Genomic DNA, 12,225 nt, shown 5'->3' on the forward strand with positions numbered 1-12,225 from the left:
ATTATTATTATTATTATTATTATTATTATTATTATTATTATTATTATTATTACCGGTATCATATTATCAGCCATGCTAACTTTAATAAAATCTACGTTGTTTGTGGATTGTTGAAAACTTTGGTGTCACAAGTAAAGAGACGGCTATCTCTTGTACCGCAGTAGCAGTTGCAGTAGTGGCAGTAGTAGTATTTTATTTTATTTTATTTTATTTTATTTTATTTTATTCAGCAAGCTTCTGGTTGCAGAGGTTATTCAGCATTGAAGTTTCTATTCGGGCTAGAAATACAAGAGAATCTCAATAATTCGGACTAATTGGGGGAATATCCAGTCTGAAATATCCAGTGAAAGACTGAATTGTAGAGAATTTACTGGAACGAGATTATTTATTGAAAAAAATGGTATTGTATAGTTATTTAATTACTAGCAAAGGGTGCTATGCACAGACATTTCGCTAGCCCGCGCTACGTGCGTGCTGAACTAGCCCCGGCTATGGAGTGATTACTTGTACAGGATTCATATCATTATCATATCGTTAACACTGGTTTATGAATACGAAAAACATTAGTTCGTTGATCATCCATCGGAAGTCCGCGCTAAGAATGTCTATGAATATGGCCCTTAGTGTTTAATCATTCTATTTTGCAAACATATGAAACAAAACATGAATGAATGAATGAATGAATGAATGAATGAATGAATGAATGAATGAATGAATGAATGAATGAATGAATTCTAGCCAGGCCTCCTGTGTTGGGATTAGAAGGCCCTCAACAGGGATGGCTCAAGTGAACTCGCTTAGTGAGCCAATCCAGACGAGCTTGGCGTGTATACTACTTTGTTCATTTTCTGCACTATACATAAAATATTAACACTAGCACTTTGACAAACCCTGATTGCTATTTACACTATTTAACTAACACTTTCTCAACACTGACTTTACTATTTACAAAATTTATCTCACACTTTTACTAATATTGATTTTACTATTTACAATATCTTAACACTATTTACAATGACCTTCCCTAGTTCTTTCCACAAAACTCTGTTCTTTGCTGTCTTCGACCATTGTTTCCCCGCCATTTTGGTAAACATGTCAGACCATCTGAGCCGTGGTCTTGCCTGTCCTTTCTTTCCGACATAGGGGTCCCACATCGTGACTGCATGGGTCCATCTTGTCTGGTGTAGTCTCGCCACATGTCCCCCCCCCCAGGTCCACTTCGTTGCCGTGGCTCGTTCTGCTGCGTCAGTTGTGTTCGTCAGTCTTTGTAGTGTTTCGTTTCGGAACAAAACATATTGATTTTAAAAAATAAGTTTGAAGTTCTTTAGTTCAAGTCAATTACTGGACAGGATAATAAGCCTACATACTATAACTACCTTTTACAATTTTTATTTACTAATGGCGATACTTGACAGTTCTCTCATGTGAAGGCAGTTGTGTCGTTACCCAGAGTGCGCCATAGGAGCCTGGTCTACGCTACACCCGCGACGAGACGAAGATTTGTTAAGATGTCATAGGAGAAACAGAGAAAACCCCCATGTTACCTGGTTCACGGCCTTGCCGAGCACAAATTATATATCAGGGGTACGCCGGTGATCAAATCCGGAATTCACAAGGTTATAAGTCCAGCGCTCTAGCCATTAGACCACCGTGGAGGTTGCTTTTACAGATTTGTCGAAGACAAAATATTAATTAAAAATGAACGAGTTTGAAGCTATTTAGTGCAACACAGAATGTATTAGCTTTGGAATTTTCAGACTGTTATTTAAAGAAAGAGATAATTCTTGTCTACGTCTGTTTCTGGTAGTTCGGTTACAGTCCACAAATTCAATAAATGTATCTGATGAATTGAATAATTTCAAGGAAAAATTGTTCCGGGGCCGGGTATCGATCCCGGGACCCTTCGGTTAGCGCGCGAATGCTCTTCCGACTGAGCTACCCCAGGAACTATACACGACACCGTCACAATTTTTCCTTTGTATCCACACGACTCAAATAATGAGCTGACAAGGCGCCAGAACTCAACTATGAGTGCACACAAATACTTGTGTGACTTAAATTGTGGCTTTCTGTTAACGTACCTCCAGTAACGAAGGGTTCCGGGATCGATACCCGGTCCCGGAACAATTTTTCCTTGAAATTATTCAAACCTACTTTACAGGGAGCTACTAGCTGAAAGCCAGATTTGTATATCTGATGAATCTTATGTTGTACAATTTGAATTTATCAGGACATTTTTCACTCTTTGCACTCACTTGTACCATTAATGTGTGAAATATTGTTTTCGAAGTGTCAGTGTAAAAAAAAGAACTGTAACTGTCCAAATTATCGCGAATTCCGGATTACCGGGGTTCCATTGTAACTGAAACATTTGTCCTCGAGACCTCTAAAGCCTTGTTTTTTCTGAACCGACCATGTGATGTGCGAGGTGCGAGGCCCGCCTCGCACAAATCTGAACTACATGAGAGATAATGAGTGGTTTCTATAACTGCGAGGTACGAAGTTAGCGCACCTCGCAGCAATAGAAACCACTCACTATCTCTGGTGTAGTCCGGATTTGCACGAGGCGGGCCTCGCACATCGCATGCGTCGGTTCAAAAAAAACCAATGCTTAACAGGGACAGCTTATTTACGTATTGTAAATCTACGGCACGGAACCCAGCTTTACTTCCTTTTCAGAAGAAGCAATGCAAAGGTTTTTACTGTTATTTAAAATCAATTTTCGTTGGCCAAACTTAAACCCACGAACTTCAGATACAGTTGTTATAGAGCATTTGGAGTTTAGAAATTTCCATTGGGTATAAAAGCGTCTTTTTAGCGGACAAACCCCCTTTTTTGTAATATAACTAAAGTAAGATATTTATGTATTGTCTAACGTAACAGAAGTAATTTCATTTCATTTACTCGGTTATTAGAAATAAAACAAATTAGGTTCACTTATAAGCGATATGAAGCGTTTATATAATTAAAACAATGTTTAGTTGCAGCATTTTGAAATATTTATGTTATTTTATATACATTTAAAAATGTGTAAATAACTTTATATTACAAAGAGGAGGAATATATTCTAAAAAGACGCATCTATAGTCTACTCAATACTATTTTTTTTAAACTCTGCTACTTATTCAATATTCACATATTATAGTTACAGGGCACAAGTTGGAAGGTTATACATGCAGTTCTGAAGTTATCTTAACAGTATGCTAGTTAATACGTATGTGTTGTTTCTATAGAAGCGCAGTTTATGTTTTATTCTATGTTAATTGCAATACAAAAAATTAGTGATACTTAAATTTGCGACACTTTCTATGAATTTATTTATTACATATTTAATAAAAGTAATTTTATAAAGAGTCTATCCTATATTACAAAAATTATTATGTAAAACAACACGAACACATCATATTATATTAACCTAAACTGCTATAAATTTTATATAAAAGTGAACACTTTAGAATATCAACTAGTGTCCTGCAATGTTCGAACATGAAAGGCAACCAAGACATTACAAACTTCGTCTTATTTCATATAAAAAAAAACTAATCGCAAGATCTGTGCTAAAACCCTTAAGCGAATATAACATGAATGAGTGGAAGCGGAGGAAAGCGAATATTATTATAACAAGGTGGAACAAACACGACAGGCCTCCTTCTGCAGAGCGAACATCGACGAATATCGAACTTCGCCATACTCGACAAACTTGAACCGAACATAGCGCCTGTAATGTACGACGCTAATACCACATTCTAGTATATACAGTCGCGAAGCTCAATACGTAGTAAATATGCAAACATTAGATAGTTGCTCACCACTAGGATCGCTAATATCGCCTCATTACAGGCAATGCAAAATAGTACCGTCACAGTCTATTGTTTCTAGCACCCTCAAAACTCAAGCTTCGTGACTGTATATAGTAGACTGTGCTAATACCAACTGCTTGCAGGAATTATGAGTCTTTTATTTAGTTAATATCTCTCAAACCACACATATTAAAATATGAAAAACATGGTTTTAATCAATTCAATAACCTCATGCAAATTAAACATTTTTTTTTGTTCACTTACTGAGTTTCTAAAGTCGAAAAGATTTATTTCATACCTTTGAACTGTACAGACACCTCTTACTATGTGAAACATGCCACATTCATGCGCATACTGAACTGGCCTAGTAAAATGCCAGACACAGAGAACAGCCTTATATAGGTCTAACGACGAGTCCTGACCACTTCCGGCAAATTGCGTTGCTTCCTGTTACTCGTAGATATTTGTTTTAAATAGTCTACTTGATTACCATTGCTTTTCAAAGAGATGGAAGTTCAGTTCCTGAATTATACTGTAAATTATTTACATTACGTATATTGGAAATGTAATTTAAATATTTGTATTTGAAGAGATGGCACTAATGTCAGTCCAGATTACAAAAATATTTTGCTTACTTAAGTGATGTTAGGCGTAGGTGACAACTGAAGGTATTTCCATGGTTACTTGCCTCAGTAGGCGTTATTCTTTACTCAAGATGTTCTGGTATAGTATTTTTCCATCGGTGACTGTTAATGACTAACATTAAATTATGAAACAATGATATGAAACAGTAATGCGCTCAGAAAATCCGTCCCAACATAATTTCTAATCCGCTATTCAACGACACGATGATGTATCAACTACCAGGTTATTTAGTGTCAATGGAATTGCTGATAGATGGTATTTGACGAGATGAGGCCGAGGATTTGCCACGTCAATATGTGACATTTGCATCACAGTTCGGGAAAATCTCGGGAAAAAAACTCAAACAGGCACTCAGCCCAACTGGGAATCGAACTCACGCTCGAGTACAGTTCCGAATCACTAGGAAAGCACGTCTATTGCCTAAGCTACGCTAGTAAGCCTACACAACATTAGTGTACACTGGCGTTCGAAGATACCGGACCCTACTAACCTATAATGATCGATAATTTGTTCGAGTAAGTGTGGCTTCTTTAGTTATTACTTCTATTAATAGGTGGCGAAGAGAACAGTCAGTGTCGTGAATAGTACAGCAGTGGCAAAAAAAACCGGACCGACCCTTGTAGCTGATTTCAGAGCCTTGTTCATTCCATAGCGTCGACAGACTGGTAACTAAGACTTTCGGTTCGAATCCTGCCTTGGAAGGAAACTTTATTTGTTCCTTATTCAAATTTATTCCCAATACTTTTCGATTGCAGCGATATTTTACTACTTAATTAACTTATTATTCCCAGAACATGAATTTTACCAGCTTATTTTCTAATGGTTTTCGAAATGGGCTACGTCAGCAGTCGAAACTACAACAGTTTCAATAGATTACTCGCTATCTTGTGAATGCGAGCGTGGCATGCGCAGTGGCTCATTTCGGGGACTTTGATTATTCCGTCGGTTTGGTTTTTTTTTTGCCACTAATGTACATAAATATACTCGCATTATAGAATTTAAAATTCTGTCCACTCTGCTGATTTAAAAAAAAAACACTAGGTTTGGTGGAATACCACTGACTTTGCCAATTATGGTAATGACTTATACTTAATCTACATCATTTCCTCCCCTCCCCCCAACACATTTTTACCCGTCCCAATAATAGAATCACCTATTGAGAACTAGCGGAACTTTTTAAAAGTTTGTCCATTTGTTATTTCTTTTGTTCAGACTTATCATGTGGTTAAAATTTTCGCTCACACGGTCATAAAATTATGTCAGATGTCTTTTAACGCCAGTGTATTTTACAAATATCATTTGGATTGGCCGGAATTTAGAGTCTAGTCTCCAGCGAATGCATTCAAAATCGCAGCTGTCCTCGTAACAGTAAGCCTAAAAACTTTACATATTTAATTATACAGAGTGTTTCATGGCATAAACCAACAATATTAGGGATTTATTCAGGATCTTAAACAATGAATAAGTTCATTATGGCCGAAATGTATTTGTTTCCACATTACACAGAGTATGGTTGTCTCTGTTTCCTAGCTACATTAAAATAAGATTACTTTGACAAGAAGTGCTGAAAATGGTCTCCTAGCGACTCGTTACAGGAAACATGACGCTTTATCATACACATCTTTACCTATTCAAAATCTGTATGAGTATGTCGAATTCATTGGATATCTTGTTCAACATACTTTCCTAGCATTTCTAAGTTCATAATTGAAGGGTTCAGAGCCATAGTGGGCCAAGCACCATATATTAAAAACATAGAAAACAAGGGTTAAAATTAAATTAATACCATAATTTAACGAAACATGTAGCAAGTAATATAAAGTATGCACATTAAAACTGAATGATATGTCAGTCTTCATCAAACTGCGGTAATCACTTAACTATTAACCTTGCTTTCTCTGCTTTTAATAAATGGCACTTGGCCCACTATGGCTCTGAACCCTTCAATTGTGGAGTAATAAATGTATTTGCAGAGATCGCAGAGAGATTCTACTTGTGAAGTCTCTTGTAAAGCAAGTGAAACGTAAAGGCCAGCGCACGACGTTGCAAATAACAACAGTTGTAAGTCTGTGCTGATCCGATTTATTTATGGTTCAAGCCTCACTTCCATATATTAATAAAGTAATACATTTTTATCCGATAATGCTTTTACAGTAGATATGATTTCAAAAAAAGCGATTTTTTTAATATTTAATTTCAAATTTCTGTAATTCTTCATATTTTACATTCCGATGTTGTGCAAAGGAAGTACTGTAATGTGTAAAATACCACTCACGAGACTTCGATACAAAGGTATACTGCCAGTATTTTTAGAAATGAAAAATTACACATTTATGTTCTGTCTATCCAGTAATTTCCTCTACTCGCTTTGACATTGGTTGTTTGTATTAGCTCTCAACGAAGTAATTCATCCATAACATTTGTAGATAATATTCTATTTCAAAACCTTCACTCAAACAATAGTATCGGAATTAGATAAAAAGCTGAAAATAAATAGTATTAAAAAGCGGACATTTAACTTGAAGTAGTTTCGAAGTGTTATCCAAACTTACCATTAAATCAAATAAATCTAAATGTAGGCATAATTTAGTTTCAAAATTGTATTTGAAATATTTTTCTTCTCATAGATAACCTAAATTAAATTAAATAGTATGTAATAATCGTTTAGTGCTTTTATAAATATTTGGAATATATATATAATGATATGAGTTTACAAAGTATTTCATTAATATTCAAGTAACAGCTTTTCATGGAAATATTACCGTGCAGAAATTGACATTAATTAATCACATCTACAGGATAATTATTAATTGTATACACTCTATAAAAAGAGAAGACGATAATAATTAATAATGGACAGCCTATTAAGTTAATTTCACAGTCGTTATGAAATGGAAATAATTACATTCCATTTAATTGCATACTACTCTTATGTCATATTTTTGGCTTTTAATTTATACTAGACGAACAAGCACAGTGCTTTGCTAAGCCATCTGTCTATGTTAAGCCTTTATCAATAAAAGTATTTATGTCAGAGCTATTATCTATAGAATTATGCCCATAGCTGAAAAGTCCTTCAGACGAAAGATATGATTTCGGTTGGTACGTAAAAGTAGAATTGTAATATTTTCCTTCAAAATGACCTTCACCATTTTGTAGCTATTACGTAATTCTTAATCATTATTTATAAGACAAATTCGTAAAGGTTCTCTTTTTCACACACACACACGAGGGCCAAAAAGATAACGTTACGAATTGTGTCATACAATGTTTTTCTACGATAGCACAAATTTACATTAAATAAATATTTCAGGTTGTAGAGATTATTAGATCACAATGTCATCGTCCTCTATACTCAGAACCATTAAGAAGTAACACAATATCCATGGAATGACATCACAGTCTAGTATATACAATCGCGAAGCTCAATACGTAGTAAATATGCAAACATTAGATAGCTGCTCACCACTAGGATCGCTAATATCGCCTCATTACAGGCAATGCAAAATAGTACCGTCACAGTCTATTGTTTCTAGCACCCTCAAAACTCAAGCTTCGTGACTGTATATAGTAGACTGTGATGACATCCTGTTTTATTCATGTTCACGATTTCATGGCCATCTCACCGGCCATATAATCTACAAAACGGTTAGAAATAGTTAAATCATCAATCTTGTTGCAATGAGTAGGCTTACTACATGTAACTTCGGAATAATAAGAGCTAAAATGTAGATATAAATGTTAAATTAGTTACTTTTTGTGTTACGTATAATATTTAAGTAATTAAAGGTTTACGTAATGTATTAATTTCTTACTGAATGAAATTTGTACATTGAATATTACATTTTTTTTGGCAGTGCATAAAATGAATAGCAATGCCTAAAGTGATTACTTACTTTTTTACGCACTAGTGTTTTAAAGACTCACTTTAGGCACTGATAACAGTAGTTAAAATGCAACTTTACGCACTACTGTGGAAACAATTATTTGAATTAAAGTTACTGTCCTCACTCTACTATCGTAATAAATCTAAGACAACGAGGAGCATGTAATGCGAAACTAGCGAATTTAGAGTTCTGACTACTAGTAGCCTACGTGCCTGACGGAGGCGATGGTTTTTAGTAAAGGTTACTGCGTGTTATAGCAATAGTTTCTGTTAGAAAAGTTGATTATTATATACAGAATTATCAATTAGTAGAGCAAAAGTTCTATCATACCTTTCACCTTTCACTATCAGAGCGAACATCATAATTAAAAATCAGTCAATTGATTAAAGCTATATCTTCATTTATATTTTATCCATCAGGTAATTAAACTACTCTGTACATTGAAGTTACTGTTGCTAGGAAATAGGAATGGATATTTCTATTTTTTTTCTTTTCTAATAGCTTGTTGCCGTAGCAACAAGCGACTTTTGTAAACTTTTATCCGTTCCTTATTCCTAACAGCGGTAACAGGAATAAGGTGGACAACTTTATATACTTAATATTTAATATTAAATAATTATTATTGTTATGAACATTATTATTATTATTAATATTATTATTTTCATTTTTATTATTATTATAACTAATGACTTCTTTCTTTTTGTATGCCGAAATGGATCATTTGTATAGAATCTTGGAGGAAAATAAAGATTTAGTTAGTTAGTTAGTTAGTTAGTTAGTTAGTTAGTTAGTTAGTCAGTCAGTTAGTCAGTTAGTTAGTAAGTTAGTTCATTAATTCATTTACTTAAATTTTATTTGTGTACTTATTTATTATTTATTTGTACCATTTGTTAAGAAACTTCAAGGAAATGTCTTGACGGATTCACATACGAAAATGAAAAAGTATATCAGAGTATCTACTACATTCAGAAATACAAGCATGACATAATATTTATTCTATGGTAATAAGATAGGAATAAAGTAGGCCTACCTAAATGCTATTTTATTTATCGACGATCAGGTTATTTTTAGTGCCAATGAAGTCGAATTCCGAAAGCTAACAACAACAATTTTCGACTCCTCATGAACGAATACATTCCATCAAAACATACTCCATGGTGTAAAAGTGTTATTGATAGAACTAATGATTACATCAAATAAATCTCTAGACATTAGGTACATTAGGTACCGAAAAAATGAAGACTACATATCATTTTAATGCATCGTGATATATTATTGGTAATCCTTCTCAATTATAAACCACAGTATTGAGAAAGCTTTGGAGGAGGAAGAGATGAGAGACACTTGAAAGCTAAACGGGAGTTTGCTTAACACATTATTATTATTATTGTTATTATTATTATTATTATTATTATTGTCATTATAAATTATTATTTATTATATATTCTGCAATAATGTTAAAATATGTAAAATTATGTAGTACGGTGTGAAATACGTAATATTAAACTAAATGTATAAAAAAATGTAAAATAAAATTTATGGACAACATTCCTGCATTTGTATCTCGTCAACATTTGTCTTTTATTCGTGCATAAAATAATATGTAGCATTAAAATATGTAATTACATAAAATCCGGGTTTTAGTGATTATATTGTTATTAATGATATCATTACATTTTAAATTTAAAATATATTATATTATGCTTTAATTAAATGTGATCAATAGCCGTGCCATATCGAAATCTTAAAGATATATTGTGTGTAAATATCGCACTCCCAGTAAAATAGTGTCGTAACTCGAAAATCATGATTTGTAAATATATGCTTTTCCTAGTAACATACTGCTGTCAAAATATTCTAATAAACGGGTAACAAAACCTTTGATAATTTACTATTTTATTTTTAGTATTTCATACTTCCAACTAGAAAAAACAGTGTTGGAAAAAATTTACGAAAGTAATATATGATTTTCGACAGACGACAGTATTTTACTGGATGTGCGACACGTACCGTGCATAAAATTTCTTTAGCCAATAACATTAGAATTCATAACGTTTAATTTAGAATTAATTGCTATGAATTTTCAAAATAATGATTGCAATGAACAAATTCACTTACCACTCAAATCACTTCTGTACTATGCAAATTGTAGATTATATACGAGCCTAACTTAAATAGGTTGCAAATTACAAATTAATTACTATGAGTGTTTAAAAAAAATTACTACTTAAATTAAGTGACAGAATTCACTTACCACTTAAATCGGTTGCCTACAAAAGCTGCTGAAGAGCACACGAAAGTAACTAGGTTGTAAATTACTAGTGAAATGTCTTGTAATAAATGCCTGCATGGGCATATTGCTTGTTCAACACAATGTCATGACAGGAGGACGGCTATAGCGATAGTATAAGAATATCACATTGATAAAACGTCACTAAGTTGCTGCCGCTCCGGTCATTCTTACACAGCGGTATCAAGTGCGGATATGAAGTAGTACTACAGATAGCTATGATGTGGGTTTTCCGTCTGTAGTTACATTCTGCGTCAACCAATAGAAATCTCACGTTTTACAGTTAATTCCTTCTTTCTATTTTCTCTTGTAAGAAGCGCGAAGTGAAAAATGTTGCGAATCTGCAAGAAATCCATCGGGATTTTCATGGAAATACCGAATAAATATTTTCAGCATCTCTGATATAAAAATGATAATTTTTATATAACGTATGTCTCTCTGTCTGTCTGTCTGTCAGCCTGTCTTCCATATTAGTGAACGTATATTTTCAACACGTGTGAATCAGTTCATCCGGGGATGATGCACATAATGTCTATTAAGAAATGGATCTTTAATATAAAAGTAATTCTGATATTGAATGTATCGATCGTCCAGTTCAAAGGTGCGACAACTAAGAAATTGCCAATTTTTAGTTATTTATACTACTGAAAGCCCCTTTCGGAGCTCTTTCCGATTCAGTATTGAGATAAATCATATTTACAACCGAAAAGCAAAAAAACTAAATAAACTGCTTTAGAAATAATTATAACTATGGACTTTACTAATTCATTATTAGTACAATTCGAAATGTATTAATAATTGTGATATTCTCGACCTGAATACTGACTCATTTTTAATTGTCGTGGTTATGAACCAGAACTCTGTTCCTTCTAAGTGATTTATTTGGAACTTTCAACTGAAGATATCTCAAAACTTGTTTTTTTTAGTTTTCGCACTTTTGAACTAGACGATCGGTATACTTAACTAAACTGCACCCGAGCACGAGCTTTTGCTCCTTCGGGTGTTATACGAGTAACTATATACGTCATCTGTATAATCAAAAGAAAATACATTATTATTATTATTATTATTATTATTATTATTATTATTATTATTATTATTATTATTACACTATACTCCGTCGATATAGGAGAAAGTCGATGTTTACCTAATGTAGCCTATACAGAAGTAACAGGCGGAGAAAGTTCCCTGCAATCGGCAAGCGGTAGAGCATGAAAGTCGAGAAATAATATGGACAGGAAAACATCGATCACACGGAAATGGATATTTAAGAGTTGTTCATTCATTATAAAAAGTGAATCTGATACAATGTTAATACAAATTAATTTTATTTCCTAGAATATATTTATCAATAAAATATAATAATGAATAAATTAGTATGTAATTAATTAAATAAATAAGAACATAAATAAGTAAATAAATAATTAAAAAATAAATATAAGTGAATAAATAAACAAACAAACAAATACATAAGTCAGTAAATAAGAGTGTGAGTGAATAAATAAATAAATAAATAAATAAATAAATAAGTAAATATTACCTTAAACATTCCAACATTCTTAATATTTGAGCCGTTTTCTTGGCGTTGAATAATATTTACGTT

At 33.2% G+C, this 12,225-nt stretch overlaps 1 protein-coding gene across 2 annotated transcripts in view; it reads right to left on the reverse strand.

Annotated features, from left to right (window-relative positions):
• Nucleotides 1-10,726, reverse strand: part of LOC138706325 (protein spaetzle-like) — a 33,812-nt gene extending 23,086 nt beyond the window's left edge. The window contains exon 1 of one of the 2 annotated variants that reach the window (XM_069835461.1): nt 10,587-10,726. Coding sequence is in view for 1 of the 2 variants with exons in the window: in XM_069835460.1 (XP_069691561.1) it covers nt 4,099-4,143 (45 nt within the window). In the remaining variant the exon portion in view is untranslated. Of the gene's footprint in view, nt 1-4,098; nt 4,166-10,586 lie in introns of those variants that run through there. The other variant, XM_069835460.1, reaches the window with a different exon arrangement.
• Between the last annotated feature and the right edge of the window lie 1,499 nt (nt 10,727-12,225).

This window comes from Periplaneta americana, chromosome 9 (genome assembly GCF_040183065.1).
Source record: "Periplaneta americana isolate PAMFEO1 chromosome 9, P.americana_PAMFEO1_priV1, whole genome shotgun sequence".
In the NCBI taxonomy this organism is placed as follows: domain Eukaryota; kingdom Metazoa; phylum Arthropoda; class Insecta; order Blattodea; family Blattidae; genus Periplaneta; species Periplaneta americana.